The 22,919-nt window shown below is 43.0% G+C and overlaps 1 protein-coding gene across 1 annotated transcript in view; it reads left to right on the forward strand.

Moving 5' to 3' along the window:
• Positions 1-22,919, forward strand: part of GPR153 (G protein-coupled receptor 153) — a 304,525-nt gene that overhangs the window by 241,602 nt on the left and 40,004 nt on the right. Inside the window, exon 4 of the mRNA XM_086951864.1 lies at positions 5,157-5,341. Within this exon, the coding sequence (XP_086807990.1) occupies positions 5,157-5,341 (185 nt within the window). The remainder of the gene's footprint in view (positions 1-5,156; positions 5,342-22,919) is intronic.

Below are 22,919 nucleotides of genomic sequence, written 5' to 3' on the forward strand. Positions count from 1 at the left end.
ATAAAATAAATTAAAAAAAAAAAAAATTACCTTGCGAGTGCAAGGTAAGTGGTTTTATTTATTTTATTTTGTTTTCCCTAGCGCATCGTATGTCGACTTCCCGCGCCACGCCCCACCGCTCTTACGTGTACTGGACGCTCCTGATGGTTACCCACGACACAGGCAAAGATCTGTCTCAAAACCAATCCTGTTCGGTCCACAAGCAGTTGACAACACCCATGTGTTTTGTGGCATTGAGAACTCCATTATATAGCTTCAACGCCTTACACAAAAACAGATAAAAATCATGAATAGGAGGTTACAGACAATGGAACAATCAATGGCCTTTGGACTGGCCAATGTATCTAGACAGTTGGCAAAAAATCAAACACAAATGTACATGTGGGTTGGACAGCATGACAGCTGCAATTTAAAAGTGTGTGTCTAACTATCAAGACACTGACACATACCAAAAGCGCCAGGAGAAGCCCTTTGCTGCCAGAATGGACACTCTAAGCAGTTCAGTCGGCAGGTTGACACCTGCCACAACTACCCTTTGTAGGAGAACAGTTAATGTCCAAGTCAAAATGGGTCATTTTAGTGGCAACGTAGCAAAGCATTTGTAACTCATCATAACAGCGGTTGAGGCAATGCAAACTGACAGCATTGCAGGTGTACCATCTGGTGATGGTCAGAGGAGCGAGGAATTCTCTAGCTTCAGTAGGGTGCCCACTACCAATACTATAACCCAAAGAAGCAGCAGTAGTCAGACACATGCTGCCACACTTCACGAGAGTACACCATCAGGCCGCAGGGGTAGAAACCATTAATGTTGTTATATTTTTTATGTGTCTCACATCTGATAATGCTCATATATAGGGGATTAACCAGCATTGCTATAATTTGCTACATCTTTGTTTGTTAATGAAGAAATTAAAATACATACAATCCATTAAAAAAAGCTTTCTTTCAAACATCATTACGTTTCTGTTTTTTGTTAACATGATCAAATGCATTATAACTGGAGACTTACCTTCCAAATAATTGTTGGCAATGTGGTCCCATCCCATCTTCCCTCCACTGATCTCCTTTCCTCTGCTCACTGCTGTGTTGGACGTGCAATATCGTCATCTTCAAATTAAGAGTCTGACACTGTGATGTGGAACCTCTCCAGGTGGCAATGCTGTGCAGCATTACAGTAGTTGCCATGATTTTGCATGATGTTCCTGGTGCATACGGTAGTGCTCCTCCACTCTTATGTAAACACCGAAATCTCTTTTTTAACAGTCCAAACATCCACTCTATTATCCCTCTGGTGTGTTTATGTACAATATTGTAGCGCTGCTCAGTGGGGTTATTTGGTGAACTGTATGGTGTCAGTATCCAGGGTTGAAAGGCATACACACTGTCACCTGTAGAAGACATGCACACAGGTCACAACAGTCAGAATACCACTCTTCACACATTGCAGTACGCTCCATTACCCTATAGATATCCATCATCAAACTCCCCATTTTTTAGCCACCAGTAGATGCCACTTTGCCTGAGCATGAAGGAATCATGGGTGCTTCCGGGATATTGGGATACAATGTCAGTGATAATGTGTGCATTACAGACCACTTGTGTGTTAAGTGAATGTATGTTTTTGTAGTTACTGAAAATATATTCCAGGTGCCATGGGCATATGTGTACCATCCACACACCCTACCCTATGCGGAAAATTGCCACTCTTATGAAAATCTAATTTTGGGGTTGGATTTCTGTGGCATTTCTGGGTAGATAGATGCTTGATTGGGTTGCATGATATATATTGCTATGGTATCGAGGAATGTACACAAAAAAATGACAATGCACTCTGACACACACCACCAGCAACAGCAATGCAAACCTGGTAACTACCAGATGCTATCAGGTGTAGTGAGCACAGTACCTTCACATGTATGGGAATGGCATTATTGCACAGTGTGTTGCTTTCAAGGTGTGTGTCTCAGGATTGCAATGAGATCTCAAATTACAGCACTACGCTGTCTGTATTTGTCATAGATTTCCTCCTCTGTCTGGTTGAAGATGGCCACCCTGATTCGGTATATCCTCTCCTGTCTCCTCCTCCTAAGCTGAGCCAACATCCTCATTCTCCTTGCTATTGTGTACAATGCTGCCATTTTGAAAGGACTTTAATGCATTTTGGGCCTTTTTTATAGGTTGCAGTCAGTTACCACCTGTTCTGACTTGGTGCTAATTTGCTTGTGCTAAATTACGAATATTTTCTCATTCCCTAATCGTGACTTTATTGAACATACAATTTTTAACTCACTATTTGGTACTTCCTTATAGTGAATCGCTGAATGCTGAATGCGTCCGAAAAAAATGTACAAACTCACAGTACATTTGCTCAACTATTCCCAGCTTGTGAATGGGTTTCGAACATACCAATTCCTCCAAATAGTGTTCGTAATGTACTTAGCGACCGAATTGCGAATCACTAAAGCTATGCGCATCTGGCCCATAATCTCCTTTGCGAGTCAGAAAAGGATTTCCAACTTGCAAAAGGGGTTTGAAGCTAATTCTGAATTACAATCAGGCATGGGTGTGAAAGGGCATCCCCCCCGCCTAATTACTACTCATAATGACATGAATAAATGATTTCGACTGAGATTGCAGTCACAAATCTTTGATCTAATACTGACGCCTGAGCAGAGTTGCTCTTGTTTTTACCCGACATGGATTGGCTTTTCATTTGCAACGGGAAAGATGTCTTCATGAGATAGCTGCCCCTTTGGGAATCATGTGGCCTCAAGGGGAGTATGCAGTGATCGAGGAACCACTATATGCTCTCTCTCATATTTTTCCAAGTGGCGAATACTTATTAAAGCAACCCTTTTTATTTAAAGAACACAACTTCCTCTAAAAAGTGCTTCTGGTTTGGGAATGGGAATGTAAGGATGACAGTCTGCTGTATCTTGCGTAGCCATCCATGAGTTGGCCAATTGCCAATCAAAGTTCGTTCCAGATGGTGACCTACCTAATTTAATATTAATTAGGCAGGTCATCCTACCATCCCTGCCAATGGACATTTTGTGACCTGACCTATCACTACATAGGTCTCATTGCAAAATTACAGGTAGGTTGAAAACAGTTGTCGCAAAATTTGCATCCACTGTTTAAATCTGCTTGCTCATACATCAGGCTCTTTTAGAAATAAATGACGGTAATCAACGCTGACTTAATCATTAAGGCCTAACTAGTTCCCCAAGATGACAAGGTAAACTCAAAATCACATAGGCAAAGGCATCCAAATAAACTATGGTCATACTCATATTACAATCGGCTATTCGGTAAATATCAGATTTCGCATTGAGCCGCCATAAAGTGATATCAATTTTTCTTTTAAAGGTGAAGGTCAATTGGGAAGGTTGTAGGAAAACTGGTCATGTTAAATGAATTTCTGTCTCAAGTATTGGTGAGATGATAAGATCAAGCTAAATAGTATAATAAGAGATAAGACAACAAAGGCTGACAATAATGAATGATCCTGGTACGACATTGAGTACTTTAATGAAACCATAGTTCTAACATGGCTTATCAGCCAGACATAGGGATGCTTCAAAATGATGAGAAGGGCAAAGTCACAAACATACTATTTCCTTCTTTTGTTGCACACTGCTCTTCTAATACTAGGCTATTGGAAAGTCTCAAAAAGTTTTTAAGGTGGTAGCAGTCATGATACATGCTCTTCACGGTTGATTGCTTGGAAGTTGACTTCCTCACAAAAGGTTTTGTGTTCCCTATTATTGGTCAGGAACTTCTACATAATTGTTTTCAATTTCACAGGTCCCTTTATATTTAAACTCATGATTATTAACATCCATTTCACTTGGTTCTGAATTGTCTGTGGTCACAGATATTTAAGTCAGGGCAAGGTGCAATTCATTCCTGACTACTGTTTTCTTAGCAAGTAGTAACATATCTTCTTGCGTCAGACAGGAATTTTTGTTATCTTCTGTGTTGCAAGTCAATGTTGAAGTGCAGGTAGACCACGAAGGTCACAGGTGTATGGTGCATGCCTTTGTAACTTTCCATGTGCTTTGTATTCCACTGTGCAGGATGGAATAGAGAAGCTCTAAAACTACAGATCACTTCTCTTCCCACTCACCTCTGCCCACTTCTAATCAGTTAAACCCTGTTCATTTCAAAGGAATTCCAGGCAACACTAACTCATGAAGATTTACTTAGCAGAAAAGTTGTGGTGTCATTGAAGGCCCTTGCATGGAAACGCCTCGTTCACCAACTGTATACCTTTCGTTATGCTACAGTACTCGGATTTTGCAGAGAACAAGCTATTTTCAAAACATTGCAACATTAAAATAAGTAGCTCAAATATGATTTAAGGATTGAGTGTATGAGTTGGTGGAGTTTTCAGTAATCAATTTTAAGATCCAAACTAATACTGGAGTAAGATTTTTAATCATCAGGAACATTTGATCTCCGGGAAAAACCTGCAGGGCCCACCACAGCATGCAGTTGGCTAAAATATACATAAAAAACGCACAACATATCCTGCAACCTAGCTTTCATACATCCCCCCCAATTGCAGCAGGGTATCATTCTACAATGCATGAATAATACAGACTTATACATAGCGAGTTATTAATAATTTGACAACCTACTGTTCTCACAGTATATGAACAGGTAACAGTAGTGGCGATGCACTGAGAGGCAAAAAGCATACTATTTTCCAGAACATATGAAATCCAAGATAAACAATGGATTGAGTTCTTGGTAATAGGGAAGCAACTAAGTGAACTGTAACATCCAAATTAATGCTATGTAAGATGAGCCAACAACCTTTCACCATTTTTAGATCTTTTTCAAAGGTGTCAACATGTTATGGCTATTCATAACCAATCCTTAACCAAAATAGCATTGATTGAATGAGTAGAAACTTTGCAAAATAAGAAAACTATATGATGGGGTGAAATAAAGACACACTGGACGATAAATAGAGGTGATGGAACCAAAGAGAAATATGGTACTATGTTAAACAATTCAATGTACTCTATGATGTTCATTGTGAAAGAGGGATGAATGCTCTCTTATTTTTTGCAAGCAGCTCTAATTTGAAATGGACATACTCTAGTGCATTGGTTTAATAAATTGTAAGCATATTTTTTCAACAGAAAACAGTCGCGACGGTGGAATCCACGCCGATTTGATTTATGAAAGACCCTATGACTACAATTATGGAGGAGATATTATGGTGATGGATCGCATTACCAAGTATGAGTTTTCAGCACTGGAAAGAGGAATTCCTCAGATATTTCCTTTAAGAGACATGCAGGAAGACAAAATGCATTATCTTCAGGTAATGTAATTAGGAAAACCATTTCTGTAAACAAGAAACTCAATATGTTGTGCTGCCTGGAAGGATAATACTACAAAAATGTGTGTCTTGAAGGAAGATCATCTTTCAGATATCTTATAATGCTTTTTGGTATGCAAATAAATTTGTGATGATAGATTTCAATCTATTTATGTTCAGAAAACAAAATAAGTCATTTGCGGCAAAAAAAACTGAACTAAAAAAGAAAAAAAAATACATTCCAGAAAATGAATAAACTTGTCTACTGCGCATTGTGAATATTTACAAAATATGTTCAGTGCATTGATATAGATGCATACAACATGCACTATAATTCTCATTATTAAGTTTAAAATAGTGAAGACATGCAGACTTGTATTTCATAGACATTGTTTTACATTTTTAATTTGAAACTTTCAATTAACAGCCATTTTAGAAACAAAAATGTATTTTAAAACTGTCACTAGTGACTGAATTATACATACAAGTACGATGATCACAAAATCTAAAGCTTGTGATACTATTTAAAAAGTTATGACCACGTAAATGATGAGAGTTCTCTTGTCTTTAAAGCATACACAAATATGCTGCTGGGATTAGTCTGTTCTGCTCTTTACATTGTTATAATGATAACGAAAATGTGAACAGATGTACTAAAGAACTGGTCTCAAAAAGCTGAATCAAAATATGCACCATTTCTTTGCCTTATAACTTATCTTCCAAAAGGATCTACACACCAATTAATAGGTTGGTTTGCAAAACAAGAAATCTAAGTGGATTAAAGAATGAACTGCCTAATTAATGTTAATGGGACTGGTTACAAATTGGCACTTGTAATACAGCAGACGGGTCCTCCGTCATGTTTGTGGCAGAATATTCCATTTGCCAAACTCTAAATCAGACCCAAGTTTTTTAGGTAAAGGGGGTTTCTTTTAATAAAAAAGGTTTACAATTTGGAAAAACTGAAGTGAGACAAGCAGTGGTCCCCTGGAGTAGGGGTTCAGTGACCTACTCCCCATGAAGCTGCCAATTTGCTTCCGAAAGTGTAAGGGATCCAAAGAGGGCCCACTCACCTTTGCTAATCAGTTATCAGCTTAACTTATGAGTCAGTACCTTTTCTATGGTTTTCAACTGGAATTTGAGTTGCAAACTACTGATACCTCATGTGCAATCTCAATTTAGAAGGAAGACACAAACACGCCCCTTCCACATTGTGATTCAAAATCCATTTCTAAACACATTTACAGATTTAAAAATACTTTTTTTTTATTCATACCCCGATAACGTCATATACTAGAATAAATAATGATAGATCATATGAAATGATAACATTCTGATAGCTTAGGTTAGTGCAAAATACAAATAGATCACTTAAAAAAACAAACCACAGATGATCTAGTCCACAATAAGATCAATTACAAAATATAGTATAGGCATGTTTGAAGCTAGGGAGTTAAAACCAAACTAAAAAAAGAAAAAGAAACATTACAGTTCATGCTTATTGATTGAAGACCCTTATATCCATAAATAATCCAGCATACCAAAAAGATAGATTTTTAGAGGTGGGGAAGCCAACCATCACCACACTTTATCCCCCCGCCCTACACATTATTAAGAGCCCCTAGCTTCTCTGATCCACTTTGAGACGTTTGACAAAATTCCCCCTCCCCCACTGATTCTGGCCTGTCTGCCCCTTCATGCATACAATGCAGTCTCTAAATTATATATTGCAAGAAGTCGAGCTAGCCAGATCTGGAAGGTAGGTGGCTCTGCATCCTTCCATCTGGCGGCTGGCATTATCCTAAATACTGCTGTTCCCACAAATATAAAGTATTCCTGTGCAGTATCAAGCTCCAGAGAGCTATCATATCCCAGGAGCAGCCGGACAGGGGTCAGGTTAATCCTAAAACCAAACAGACTTTCCCAGAAGCTAAGCAGCCCTTTCTTCAAAGGAGATAGTTTATCACACTCATAAAACATGTGGGTCAGTGTGGCCGGTCCGACCCCACACCTAGGGCAGTTATCATCTGCTCTTTTACCCCAATTAAATCATTAAGCAGGTGTAAAATACAAATGAAATACAGTTTTATACACCTGTGCCTTGAAACAAGTAGAAAAAAGTATTTTAGGAGTTAATGAAAGTATCATATAGATATCAACATCAGGGTTGTTCACCTTACTTGCCCAGCTTATCTTAGGGCCCGATTCACAGAACTAACTTAAGACAAAATCCTAAACTTACTACTTTTGGTATTCACAGAAGTTAGGATTTTGTCTTAAGTTTGTCTTAAGACAGACTTAAGACAGACTTAAGACAAAATCCTAACTTAAGTCTGTCTTAAGTCTGTCTTAAGTCTGTCTTAAGACAAACTTAAGACAAAATCCTAACTTCTGTGAATACCAAAAGTAGTAAGTTTAGGATTTTGTCTTAAGTTAGTTCTGTGAATCGGGCCCTTAGTCTTTTATAAATCATCTGGCAGTTCATCTATCAGCAGACTATAAATATTCTTAATTTTGCCAGTCTTCTTAGTAATTACTTTTATCATTTGGTATCCTGTGTAGTTTTAACGCCGGTCTACATGTAGTGGTAGTGCTCTGGATCTGCACATATTTAAAATAATGGTTGTTTGGAATCCCGAACTCCTCCTGCAGCCTGGTAAAGTGTGTGGCTTGACCTCTCACATAAAGTTTTCCAGCTCTTCCCATTGCTTTCCCATAGCTTCATAAAAAAAGGGGTGGGAAGAGCGAGGATCGCCACAGGGGAGTATATCAGCAAAGCTTAGGTATCGCCATGAATTTTAACACTCTATTCCATATCCTCCACCACCCTATACTACCTTGAAGCAAACCTTTTTATAATAGCTCTGCTCCAATGGTCTCAGCAGCAGCCCGGCAGCCTCCTTCCCTATGGCAAGCTCATATATTGTTGATATTCTAGCCACACTTTCAGCCTCCTTGTCCCTATCTACTATAAACAAGGTAGACATCTGATGAAGGAGAGCCGCCCAGTAGTATAGTGTAATATTAGGAATTGAAAGCCCCCCTCTATCTTGTGGGAGAGTTAAATATTTAGGTGACCTTCTCACTTTCCTGTATTGCCAAATGAAGTTAGAAAAGATAGACTCCAAGGTCTTCAAAATCTGTTCATCTACCGCAAGTGGCATTGAAAAAAATAGATACAAGATTTTAGGCAGCATAGCCATTTAAAAAAAATTCCCTCTTCCAATTATCGATAGATGCAGCCCATTTATTCTTTTTAGATCAGCAGATATAGACTTTACCAGGTGGTCAAAATGTATTTGCCCGATTTCATCCACCTTTGAGCTAATGCAGACCCTGAGATAAACTGCAGATTCTGCTCGCCTAGTATCATTAAAAACGTTGTGGATCAGTAGTTAACAGCAAAATCATCGGCGTAAGCAAGCACCTTGGTCTCGTATCCCCTACTTACGACTGGTTTAATCTCCTGGCTCCGCTGCAGCTTTACCACCAAGGGGTTTATATACAAAGCAAATAAAATGGGGAGCAGGGTCACCCTTGTCTAGTTTCCCTTGATATTAATATGTTTCCTGATTCTCTCCCCATCAATTGCATTCGGGCTCTTGGGTGGGAGTACATGGCTTTAATCACATTTATAATTTGCGGTCTGAAGCCTTTTAACTCCAGTACCCCGCCCCCCCTAAAACCTCCAGGATACCCGGTCAAATGCCTTCTTGGCATCAAGGAGAATCATAGCCATCTGGCCCCCAGTCATGATGTCAAATAGCGATATAGTTGTCTGGATGTGATCAGTTGTTTCTTTTCCCGGGATAAACCCATGTTGCCATGTGGAGAAAAGATGTTCTATAACCCTCCCTAGTTGGTTAGCCAATATTTCTGAATACATTTTTATATATACGAGTTTATTAAGGATATCAGCCTATATGAGGCTGGATTGTCTGTTGGTTTTCCTTTCTTTGGAAAGATAATGATATCCGTCTCTTTCCAGGATTCTGGAGGGCACCCACTATATTGTATACCCATAAAGAGATCAAGTAGAAGGGGGGCATCAGATTTTGCATTATCCTATACAATTCCAGGGGGATCTTATCAGGGCCGGCCGCCTTCCCTACTGTCAAATCTGGCAGTGCTGCCAGAACCTCATCTAGTGAGATGTCCTTTTCTAAGTCGTCCTTAGCTGAACTATACAACACCCCCCCAGATCTGCATTGGTTATTTATTTTATTGGTGGAGGTGGGGTAAGGCTGAAAATTCAAAAGGGAGAAGTTGCAGTTAGAGCATATTGTATTAACTGAGTGACTGGGTGAGAGTAACTGACAGTTTTTTAAGATGGGGGCAGAGCATCAGAATCTGCTCAGCTGAGAGCACCATTCTATTTGAGGCAGTTTGCCCAGGGGTCATGGCCCCTGGTCCCGTTCGGGCGCGGACGGGCGCTGACTGGTTTGCCTTTGGCCTGCCCGCTGCGCGTGTCTGCTTCGCGGGATGCCTGTGGTGTGCCTGAAGTAGTGGACGTGCTCTAGGTCAGATGACCGTCAGAGCTCCGCCTCTACCAGTGACCCAATAGCGCCAAAGCTAGGAGGACAGAACATCCAATCACCCTCCACAACAATCAGGCTTGCCACCCGCGGTTGACCGGGGTGAGTTTAAACTAAAAAACAATGCTAAGAGCATTGCTGCCAAAAGATTAGTGCAATAAAGGATAATTGCAGTTTAGAACATCAGAATTCCACTCACAGATCCCGCTGCCAGCACTTAGTGCGCGCGTCCGCTGCGCGGGATGCTTGTGGTCTGCCTGAAGTAGTGGACGTGCTCTAGGTCAGATGACCCAATAGTGCCAAAGCAAGGAGAACAGAACATTGAGGTTACTATTTGGGATATATCCTGTGATGTTCCTGCTGTTCCCATGTCATCTTTGTACAGCAGTTGATAATAATCCTGAAACATCAATAATATATCACTTGTTTTGGTATACATTTGGCCATTCATCTATTATATTCCAAGATGTTTTCTGACTGGTTCGTAGGGCTAGTCTCCTCTTCATTAGTTCACCATTTTCATAAGAGTTATTTATAGGCCTGGGCGGAGTTCGCGGAGTGGGGCTTCGCGGAGCTACGCGAAGTGGGCGAGAAACTACGCCCACCTCCGCACTCCGCGTAGCCCCACTCCGCAAAACCACTGGCCGGCAGCCCCGCAACCCGCCTCCCTCCCGCCCTCCCTAAATACTTTACAATAAAAGAACGCAATAATTTTAAAAGCACTTACCTTGCCGCCGCTGGCCGCCGCGTTCCCCGGGGCTCGTTCTCTTCCGTCTTCCGTATTTTGCAGTAATGCGCATGCGCGGGCGGCCGCGCATGCGCATTTTCTCGTGAAAATGCGCATGCGCGGGCGGCCGCGCATGCGCATTACTGCAAAATACGGAAGGCGGAAGAGAACGAGCCCCGGGGAATGCGGCGGCCAGCGGCGGCAAGGTAAGTGCTTTTAAAATTATTGCGTTCTTTTATTGTAAAGTATTTAGGGAGGGCGGGAGGGAGGCGGGTGGCGGCCAGCTACGCTCCGTCTGCGGAGCGTGCGTAGTGCCGCCTGGCTCCGCCAGCTCCGCAAAATGCGGAGTAGGCGGAACTACGCACACTCCGCAGACGGAGCGTAGCTGGCCGCCCACGGCTAGTTATTTAGCTGGAACTGAAACACTTCTGCCAATTTCTGTGTGAGCCAGCTATTTATTTCCTCCTTGAGGGCGATTATTTGATGTTCAGTTTGAGCCACATCCCGACCCTGTGCTATTAAATGTACATGTTCTTCTTCTGCTTCAGCTAGGTTATGCATCAGTTGTTCTTTCTTTGCCTCAGGCTTCTTCCTTGCCCTGGCAGCAAAGCTAATTGTTTTACCCCTAAGGCCTGCCTTAAAAGAATCCCACACAACCCCCCTGCAGGCATTATATCTATTTATATCAAATAATTCTTGGGACCATTTGTTAATGTGCTCAATGTAGACATCATTTATAAGGAGTTTCCTATTGAAGGTGCATTTACTTTGAGTACTTTTGAACCTTTAAACTTCAAGTTCCAAAATTATTGGATTGTGATAAGAGATCACCTTAGGGAGTTTCATAATATCAACTCCATTAAGTAAGTCCCTTGTAGCTAGGAAATAATCAATCCTGACATATTTCCTATGGGGCAGGAATAATATGTGTACCCCAGGATTTTGGTGTTCTTAATTGTCCAGATATCAACCAGGCCATGGCTTCTCGTGAGAGATGACAGAGCCATGTGCACTCTTTGCTTTCAGCCTTACTATGTCCCTTGATTTAGTTGCCCTCAGTGAGGGTTCAAGGAGATATTAAAATCTCCACCCATAATTAATGAACAGGGCCATACCGCCAGCTCAAGATCTTCAAAAATCTTTGGATCGTCTTGGTTTGAACTATATACCGCACACATTGTAAGCGCAGCAGCTAGCTCTACCATTGCTCACCTTCCCAGTGCATCTGAAGCCTTTTATTTAGCCTGTCCTAAGGCAGTCTTTGCAAAGATTGCCACACCTCAAATATTTTAGCTCTGAGACAAACATACCTCCATATTATAACCCCCAATACCCATCAGACCCTTCTTACCCTAGGATGTGTGTCTCCTGCAGACACACTATATCAAAGGCACTCGTCCTTGCAAACTCTCCAAACCTTGACCTTTTCCCTCTATCGTTCAGTCCTCCCATATTCAATGAGCCAATAGTTACCCTCCCCATCTGAACTTAACTCCATACCCGGCTGATATACCTCTAGTCACTTTTATCCATTCATATTATGATTCTTTTGTAGGTACAGTTCCTTCAGGTCTCTGGGTATGTTTTTTCTTTATGTTTCCACTCCCCTGCATCCGCCCCTCCCTTAGCCCCTCTCTCCTCCCCTTTCCAGCCCCCTCTCCTCCCATCCTCCCGCCTCCCCCTTCCCACCACCACCCTTGAGAAGCACTCAAACTGTGGTTTGTGTGCAATAGCTGTGACGCGCTAGAGCCAGAGCCATACAAATCTTACCCTTGTGTTCAAAAATAAAATACATGCTTCCCTAAGAGAGAAGACCCACTGGTTCAAAACATTACTTTCCCACTTTGATTTTATGCTTTTATAAACACTCCTGTGATCAACACATTTCTTATGATTAGCTTAGTCTAGCCATTTCTACTCCGTAAGGCTATCCAAATATTCTTTAGATGAACAAGCCTGACAGTAGAACCCTCAGAACCACAGCACCTAAACTGCTATCCCTCTAATATTCTGGCACCTCTATACTTCTTGGAGTCTGTGTGCACACTGAGACGTACCCACCATCACAGTGCAAATCCTCATGGGATCATAACAATTTAAAACATAAGCACAGATGCACCACACATCAATTTCAAAAACTGAGAAAACAACTGTGTAATCTGTATACAAAACAATTATTATTCAATGTTTTCCTTTTATTCCAATTTTTATTGCTTTTAAAACGTGGTCATAAACATCAATATTCACAATGATACAGCTGACGCGTTTCGTCCTACTAGAGGACTTCTTCAGGGCACTGATAAATTGAAAAGGTCAATCACAGCAAAGAGGAAAGCCAGAGAATAACCGGAGCAGCAGCCTTTATGTTGTTTCCCATCGGTTATCTGGAATATTCAATATCAAGGGTATCGTCAACATTCCTCATACTTATGGAAATTAAAATGATACAAGACTCAAGGATGCCGGTTAGGTTCAATGATGGGGCACCGTCAGTTACGCAGAATAATATGTAAAAAGAGGGGATTACACCTGGATTGGTCCCTCTTGCCGTGACGCTTGGCTCTTGGAGATTTGATGACAGTTTAATATCGGCTTTGATCACACAGAATGTATTTGAATTGACATAATTTGTGTCTGCTGCACACGTTGTTGGGGCTAATTACATGGTGCTTATGTGATTACAAGTAGGCTTGCAAGATCTATGCTCATAAGCGTGCCTTTGCCTTGGGGTCCCACTTGTATTATTGATATATTTCCTTCATTTTAAGGGATCTGCAAACTGATTGATACTTAAACGCAGTATCGACCAATCCAGGTGTAATCCCCTCTTTTTACGTATTATTCTGAGTAACTGTCCCCATCATTAGACCTAACTGGCATCCTTGATTCTTTTTTTTTTATAGACGCCCTTGGTACTTGCTTTTCTCACCACAATTTTGTTGCTTCCACGATCTGTTGCCCCCGTCATTGCTGCCTCATCTCCATTGCCATCCCTTCCTTTTCTAAAGCGGACCGCGTTCTGCCCGGACTGCATCATCCACAGGGCAGCACGGTCTCGCGAGAGGAGGAGGAGTCCCAGCTGACACTGTGAGCTTAAGGGCGGATGGGGGCTCCCGAGCCGCAGGACACACGCGGGCTCGCCCGGGCTAAGCCCGGCCAAGGGCGAGCCCGTCTGTGAGTGTTTGCTCCCCAGATTTATCCATTTGGTTTTACATCTTCATGTATGCTTCGATATGAACAGAACTGAACTGTAAGCTTTTATAGCTGCACGCCCTTTGGATTGACCCCTCTAATTGACATTTAAAATATTCTGCCAATGAGTTTGGACTGGAACTAGACTGGAACTGAGGCCATTATAACTGTTAGTATAGGTTCATAAGTTTTGTTTGTGGACTCGTGGCCGGGTGTGGGGCAGGTTAAGAAGTGAGATCTGCATTTGTCCCTTTGTTTTCTTTTTCCCCATTGTTCTTATGTTCTCAAGTTAGATTGAGCAAGCAGCTATGGGCAAAAGAAAGATGTCAAGCCCTAAATCCTGTTCAGGAAATATAATTAGACCTCCAGTTGACTCCCAGCAAACCCTGTTGAGTATTCTCATAGGGGCAATGGGGGCCCTGGACAAATAGATTTCTTCCGTAGAAGAATCCCTTGAGGCAGGGACTTCATGGTCAATTGCTGAACCACCACCACCAGATGATAGGCACTCACCAAGCCAAGCTATGGTGTCCAAAAGCGCCCCAAACGGTTGCATTCAGCTTAGATCTGAGGAGATATTATTAAGTGACTCTGACTCCTCACTGCAACCACCGCAGAAGAAACATAAGAATCCCCCCCTGCTGATAGCAAAGCTACTGATAAAACTATAGGCCACGGAATTAAACACTCTTCAGTGCCTATTGCGCCTATAATAACAAAACAGAGCCTACAAGAGGCACATAGTAACAACATTAAGAACGTATCAACTCTGGTGGAAAGACTCAATCTCTATTTGAGAGTTAGGTTAGATCAACTGGCGTCCAGATTGACCGTTATTGAATATCTTATTTCTAGTAACTTGAACCAAGGGCTGGACATAAATCTTCCCTCAGGAGAGCAGGGAATCCAAAACAAAGGTAGCAACTTGTTCATCAGGAAAACAAATCCCCCGAATACAGGTTCCCTTAACAACAAGGACAGTAAGTTCCCGTTGAACGGTGCGATCCCTACAACAGACAGATTAAACAGTCCAAAAAGTGACTTTGAAAATCAGCCCGATAAGTAGTCTGGTTACTGCTGAAAAAGTTAGTGGTCCCAAGAGCTTTTTAGAAACTCTAGGTGCAACTTCTTTACCATATGCTCCCCAGATTTTTCCATATTCAGCTTCAAATTCTTTACGTCAAACTGGGGTTATACCTGTTTTTGATAATCACCTGGACCTTCCCCCTGACGCCACCTCATATATTATTGTTTTGGCAAATGTTAAAAAAAGGCCCCACAGAAGTGGAATCATGGGAATCCCTTAGAAATAAATCACTCCACTGGTTAGGCAGGAGGACTGGCCTAACTGAAAGACTGTTCTGTGAGTTTAAGATGGCGAGAAGGGTTCAGTGGGTGGACAACTGTGAGAAAATGTTACTGAGAGACTGTATCGTCCTTACATTTAGATCTCGTCTGTTGTTTAAGAAAATTCTTTGCGGGGGAGGAAACCATTTTCTAGATGTAGATGGGATTAACATACTGCCACTTGGCTTTTTTTATCCTCCCCAAAGTGGATACCAAGTCGTGTGTAAGCCCAGAACTACTGTCCCAGTTCAAGGTCAGCCCTATGATATCCCAATTTCCAATAGTTTTAACCTGCTCTCTGGTCTGAAGGAATCTGTACTTTGGGCAATGGGTAGTTTCCTCCAGTCTGGTTCAACCTCAAGTGGAGCGACTACAGATTCCGAAGCCCCTGCGTACAACCACTTCCAGTAGTAATCTTAATTCCTACATTCCGCATCATCATTCTTCATCAGGGAGCGCAATGTTAAACCAAGAAGTTGAAGCCCATATGGCGAATCCCGATCTTTACTAAGGGCTAATAAATGGATCTGCACGTCATGGTATCCCCAGAGAACTTGGACTTAATATAGTTTACTGGAACGTAGCAGGTCTGCGTTCCAAAGTAACCAATGAAATCTGGCTCAAATTTGTAGGAGACGTCAATGTCCTTTGTCTCCAAGAAACATGGCCTATAACACCTATACATATAGTGGGATTCAAAACATATTCCTCGCATGCGTTACTTTCATCTCAAACCGTTTAGAGATTAAAGAAGTTGTCCCATTAAAACTAGAATGAAATTAAATGAAACGAAATGAAAAGAGAATTTATAATGCGCGATAGCTGCCCTGAGGCGTCCTATCGCTAAAATGAGTGGTGCTTTCAGGTAAAACTGCTAGCAAGAGATTTTATTCAGATTTCTTAAAAAGGAAGGTTTTTAGGTATTTGCGGAATAGGAGTAAGTTAGGCTCGGATCTCAGATGGAGAAGGAGGGAGTTCCACAGTTTGGCCGCGTTATAGGACAATGACTGGCCCCGCATCTTGATCTCTTGATCCTAGGGACTGTGATGAGGAATGAGTATGTAGAGCGGAGCTGTTTGGTAGGGTGGTAGGGGGTGATCAAGGAGTGGTTAATGGCAGCACCTGTTTTCCGGAATGCTCGATGGGAGATGCAGAGCCTTGAAATTAATTCTCTCCCTAACAGGAAGCCAGTGAAGGCTTCTCAGACTAGGCTTGGCTGAGAGACAGCGAGGAAGCTGAAGCAGAGTTCGAGCAGCACAGTTTTGTATTATCTGTAGCTTCCGTAGGGTATTTTGGGGGGCTCCTAGATAAAGGGTGTTACCAAAATCAAGACAGGACTGAATTAGGCCTTGGACTACGGTCTGTCTTGCCCCAAAGGGCAGGAGGGGGAGGATCTTCCGGAGAAGCCTAAGAAGCCCAAAGCAGGTGGCTGATAGTTTGGCTGCCTGAAAGTTGAAGCTAAGTGATTTGTCTAGCCAGTCGCCGAGGCTTTTTATAGTGTCTTTGGGTGTAGGGGAGGGCCAAGGCAAGCGGGCCAAAGTGAGTCGATCGTGGGGGCAGGGGAGTTACCGAGGATCATTAGCTCCGTCTTGTCTCCATTTAATTTAAGGCATGAGGAGGTCATCCAGTTGTTGACTTCTTCTAGACAGCCCCTCAGGTTGACCTGTGCTTTGTGAGTATCTAGCTGATGGAGGGACACCACTAGCTGAGTGTCGTCGGCATATGTAATGATCTTTATCCCAAACGGACGGACTATCTCAGCTAGTGGACTCATGTAAACATTAAATAGCATCGGGCTCAGAGAAGAGCCCTGCGGTACCCCACAGCCCAGTGGATTGCTGGGGGAGATGATATCACCCTCAAAGACCTGGAATGAATGGTCTTCCAGAAAAGATTTAAGCCAGGCAATTGCTGTCCCTGAGACTCCCAAACTGAGGAGTCGAGCAATAGAATTCTGTGGTTCACCGTGTCAAAGGCGGCACTTAGATCGAGGAGGATGACTGCCACCGATCCTCCTCGATCCAAGATCCCCCTGGCTTCTTCCGTCACTGCGACCAGGGCGGTTTCGGTCCCATGCATGGGACGGAAACTTGTCTGAGAGGGATCTAATGTCCAAATACTAATCCTTAAAACAACTAAAAGTGCCACCTATGTGGTCGTTAATTTTTATAATAACCTCCAGCAGGCGAGGTGATAACAACATTAAAGGATATCTCTCTTTCATTACAGGAATTAAAAAATAAATATACTAACAAAACCCTAACAATATTATGGGGGGGGGTTTAATTTAACAACTTGTAGGAACACTAACAACCTAAATTGTGGTATTCAGGATGAGAATAACAACATCTTAACTCATTTTCCCCATACAACTATTGGTAATCTCCTGAATGAAATATTATTTGCTCTGGAACTTGGGCTGACCAATGAACTAGTAGTTCCTCCAGCCCCACTTTCTTACACTTTTAATGGCAGGGGAGCCTTCAGTATTAAAGATTACATTTTTGTTTCAAGTAATGCTGCGCCCAGCCTTTTGAATTTTAAAACTCATGACAACACCACCAGCGACCACTTTCCCAATAGTATTTTAGTATCTTGTCCATATAGGTTGGAAAAGTCTAACCCCATGAGTATTCTCGGGCAAAAAACCCTGATTTTGGATAGACTGAACAGTTTTTTGCTTAAGTGGAACAATATAGACCCAACCGTAATAACAACAGAAGTAGTGAAAAAATCATTATCTTTGATTGAAAAGTGTCTAGATCCTGATGCCTCTAACAAAGACATTCTGGCCAGTTTTGCGACCATAACAAGAGCAGTAAAAGAAGCTCTCCATCTTAAACTAAAATCTAGAAAGGATAATTCCAAAGGATGGTTTAATAAAGCTTGCTAAAAGCATACTCTAACTTAAAAGTAGCTCTCCACAAAACAGTAAGGGACAAAAAGGAAATTGTCCGGCTTAGAAAGGAATACAACCAGGCTATAAAACTTAGAAAAGTCAAATTAAAAAATTATCTATGGGAACAATTGCACAAATGTTGCACTATGAAGGATAGCACTACTTTCTGGAGAATCGTCAAATCTCCTTTCCTTTCGGAAGTGAGGGATAATACCAAAATTGAAACAGCTATAGATGAAGTAACGTGGGTACTACATTTTGCGTGGATATTTGGTCTGCAATCTCAGGAACCCACTCTGCATATTATCATGGAAAGAACATGCCACCTCCTTATGCAAACTGTTTTCCCTATTCCCCTTGAAATTACTCACGTGGAAGTCGAGCATGCACTATTAGCTAGCAATGGGGGAAAAGCGCCCTGCCCCGACGGGGTCCCTGTTGACTTTTTTAAACACAAACTGGAATTGTGAACCCCGATACGGACTAAAGTCCTCGAAGCTTCATGCACAGTTGGGCTTGTAGAATCATGGTCGGTCTAATTCCTGGTCCCTATTTTTAAAAAGGAGATCGCCAATGCCCATCCTGTTATCGCCCCATATCCTTGTTAGAATCCCTGGGCAAGGTAGTGGGAAGTATTATTCTTGAACGTCTTCAAACTGAGCAGACGACTTTAGCGTAATCTCTGATCTCCAATTTTGGTTCAGAGAAGGATTGGGCACTGTGGAACAAGCCCTTAATTTGACCCTCCTTATGGGAAAATATGTTAGCGCAAAGGGTGGATACTTATATATGGCTTACGTTGACTTAACTGCAGCCTTCGACTGCGTAAGCCATTCTAAATAAGGTTCTATCATTCTAGAAATGGGGGTAGAGCTCCCCCTGGTAAATTTTCTCCACGAACATTATTCTGATGCTACGGCCAGGGTGAGGCTTGGCTTAGAGGGGGAACTCACGGCTGCATTCGGAGTGGAGAGGGTGGTTAGAAAGGGCTGTGTCCTGGCACCCTTTCTTTTTACACTCTATACAAATGGCCTGGAGCGGGCTATGTTAAAAGGGTGCCAGGACCTACCTCTTATTAAAAAGCGCCATATACCAGCCCTCCTCTACGCCGATGATGCCGTGATTTTAGCTCGAACCCCCTTAGAACTCCATCATGCTCTCACGAGGTATCATAGTTTTATGGCCAATTTAGATCTTAGAATAAACATCAAAAAACATTTGTAATGTTTTCAGGAGCTAGATTTGAGAAAACAAGTGCGTACCTTACTTAGGGATTTTAATAGATGACAAGTGTTTGTGGAAGCAGGCAATTGAGGCCAGAAAATTGCTATTTATGAGGGCAACATCTGCACTAGTCGCCTTTGCACAAAGGCTAGGAAAAAGGCAACCTGCTGAGTTAATCCAAATCTACCAAGCAAAATGCATAAGCATTGTGACCTATGGAGCTGGGCTGTGGGGATACGGAAAGGTTGACGTCCTACAAAAAGTCGAGAACAGTTTTGTAAGATTCCTTCTTGCAGTCCCGCAAAGCGCCTCAACTTATTCTTGCCACTTAGAATTGGGCTTGCTGTATTTAATCGACATTGTTAAAATCCAACCAATTCTTTTGTGGCATCGTGTTTGGTCGTCTACAAATACTGAATTGTGTCGAAGCGTCTTACAAGATTGCCTCTCGCTCGAATATGGGCACAAGATCAGCTGGCTTGCTTATGTTAAAAAATTCCTGTATGATTTGGGCTTGGCAAAGTATTATCACTCTCCCTCAACAATTTCAGATCTGTCCAGAAAGGAGCTTAAAAAGCTATGTTTGTCCCACATGGATCAATTCTGCTTGGTCACAGAGGTTAGTAAAACCTCAGTCCAGCATATGTTAACCATTCAATCAGAGACATTTATAGAGCGCACTACTTACCCGGAGGGTCTCAAGGCGCTTGGGGGGGGGGGGGTGCTGCTACTGCTCGAACAGCCAGGTCTTGAGCTTCTTCCTGAAGGAGAGGTGGTCTTGGGTCAGGCGCAGGTCGGGAGGGAGAGAGTTCCAGGTCTTGGCGGCCAGGTAGGAGAAGGACCTTCCTCCTGATGTCGTTCTTCGGATGCGGGGGACGGCGGCGAGGGCGTGGTTGGCTGATCGGAGGTGGCGTTTGGGAGCGTAGAAGTTGATGCGGTTGTTGAGGTAGCTCGGGCCTTGATCGTGTAGGGCTTTGTGTGCGTGGGTGAGGAGACGGAAGGTGATTCTTTTGTTGACGGGGAGCCTATGCAGGTCTCTCAGATGTCCGGAGATGTGGCTGTGTCGTGGGATGTCGAGGATGAGTCTGGCTGAGGTGTTCTGGATCCGCTGGAGTCTCTTCTGGAGCTTGGCGGTGGTTCCGGCATAGAGGGCGTTGCCGTAGTCCAGTCGGCTGGTGACGAGGGCCTGGGTGACCGTCTTCCTGGTCTCGGTGGGGATCCACCGGAAGATCTTCCGTAGCATGCGCAGGATGTTGAAGCACGACGAGGAGACGGCGTTGACTTGTCTGGTCATGGAGAGGGAGGAGTCCAGGATGAAGCCCAGGTTGCGTGCGTGGTCTGTTGGTTTGGGTGCGGTGCCCAGGGCGGGGGGCCACCAGGAGTCGTCCCAGGCGGAGGGCGAGGAGCCCAGGATGAGGATTTCCGTCTTGTCTGAGTTCAGTTTCAGGCGGCTGGTTGTCATCCACTCGGCTACGTCTTTCATCCCTTCGTGAAGGTTGGCTCTGGCGGCGGCGGGGTCGTTGGTCATTCAAACCACCCTGGCCATTCAACCTTATCTAACCTTTAAATTGAGCGGTTCTGAAAGATTTTTGGTGACTCGTTTTAGGTTTAATACCTTCAAGCGATTGGTGACCTTTCCACAAATAAATGACTGGTCAAAGAATTTGTCAGCTTGTTCCTGTGACGAAGCATCCATCCAAACAACGATCCATGTGGTCCTATTCTGCAAATTTTATAAAGAACCTAGAAAGTGCTCGTTACTGCCGATATTAAAAATGTTGGGTTTTCGTAGATGCCGCCCAGCCTTCCTTGTCTTGCAATTTTTGGAGGAAGAATGCTTTGCAAAAAACATAGCTCGATTTCTTAAGTTATGTTTTAGACCTAGGTCATGCTTAGAGTAAGCTTTGCTCTGTAAACATTACCCAAGAACACTTTGTATATTTTTACTTATTTAGAACCAGATCTTAGAGAGCGTTTTATTGTGGGATTGCACTTTAGCACTTTATATGCTGTTTTTCTTGTCATTGTTTTTTAACTCCTGGTATTTTAATAGGGTGCAGTTTTAAATCATTGTTTTTGATGTATTTTTAAATGTACTTTTATGGTTTTTCTAATCTTGGAAAACTGAATAAAGGAATCTACTACTACTACTACTATTAAACATACTCGACATAAGGGTACAGTTCCACATGAGTCAATAACGAGGAGTACAACGAGATCTAGTTACATACAGATACAGTAGGATAATACTTTGGAATTGACGGGGAGGGGGGATCAGCAGGATCAAAGGTATAGGGGGAGTACATATATTGCCTCGATCTTCGACCACTTTCAGGGACAGCCTCGAGCTGTGTACACAGTCTTCTCCCTCAACATACAATCGAGATCTTTCTTCCAATACGCAACCTTAGGAGCATGTGGTGCTCCCCAGAGTTGGGTGATTCTCCTTTTGGCTATCATGCAGCCCAGTGTAACCCATTGTATGGCATGTGTGTTGAGGTCTGTGGGTTTCTAGATGTTAAGGAGGCATCGAGGGGCCTCCGGTATAATTCTGATTTCCAGTGTTTCGCTCATTATATTGTGAATTTTGCGCCAGTACTCCTGGATCGGGTCGCAGTGCCATATTATGTGCATGAATGTGCCCATTTGGGTGCACCCTCTCCTGCAGGACCCATCTGCCGGAACACCCATGTGCGCCAATCGGGTACCTGTGATGTAAGTTCTGTGTAAAATCTTTAGTTGTACTAGTCGGAGACGCGCCGGGATGGCAACCGTTTTAAGGGAGGAGACCGCTGTCTGCCAGTTTTCGTCATCTAATTCTATACCGTCCCCAATCTATTTCTCTCACAGGGACATTAGGGGTCATCCATATTGTTTATGGGTTTTTGGTAAGTCAGGGAAATAGATTTTTCGGGCAAGTGACCATCTAGCAACCTGTCCTCCAGTGGTGAACATTCAGGTGGGGAGACGTCATGGGGCAGTGCCGTTTGCAGAGCGTATCGAATTTGCAGGTACCGCTCCGAATCCGCCGTAGCATATTGACGCTGGAGGACGTTGAAGGGCTTCACATCGTTGTTGTCCTAGAGATCCCTGATGTGGGGAAGTGCCGATTAGGTACCATTTACAAAAGCCCTTGGAGTTTCCCATGTCGCCCAGCCTCTGGGAATCCCACAGCGGCGTGGCTTGGGTCAGTCTATTGCTCTAGCCGAGTAAGGCATTCACTGAGTGCCAGATCTTGACTGAGTGATTGGTGGGACCAGTCAGTGGGTACCTGTCTGGTTTAGAGTATAGGGCACGAGAGTAGGTTCTGTTTGGAAGGAGCCATCTGTCCATATTAAACCCCGGGTCATTAGGCCTACTATAAGTACCATGATTTATTGCCGCAAGATGTGCTGTCCAATAAAAATTCTTGATGTTGGGCAAACCAATGCCCCCATCGTACCAGCTGAGCGTGAGTTTTGGGAAGGTGATACATGGCCGTCTATCCCAGAGAAGGTCCCACTGGAGCCCTTCAATTTCTTTAAAATAAGAGTTTGGGACAGGGTCGGCTGAAATCTGTAGGACCTAAAGGAAGCGGGGCAAGGACATCATCTTGAAGAGGGCTGCCTTGCCTAGCATAGAGAGTGGTAGTGATTTCCATTTTGCGATGTCGCGTAT

The sequence above is a fragment of the Lissotriton vulgaris genome, unplaced genomic scaffold (genome assembly GCF_964263255.1).
Source record: "Lissotriton vulgaris unplaced genomic scaffold, aLisVul1.2 SCAFFOLD_870, whole genome shotgun sequence".
Taxonomy (NCBI): Eukaryota; Metazoa; Chordata; class Amphibia; order Caudata; family Salamandridae; genus Lissotriton; species Lissotriton vulgaris.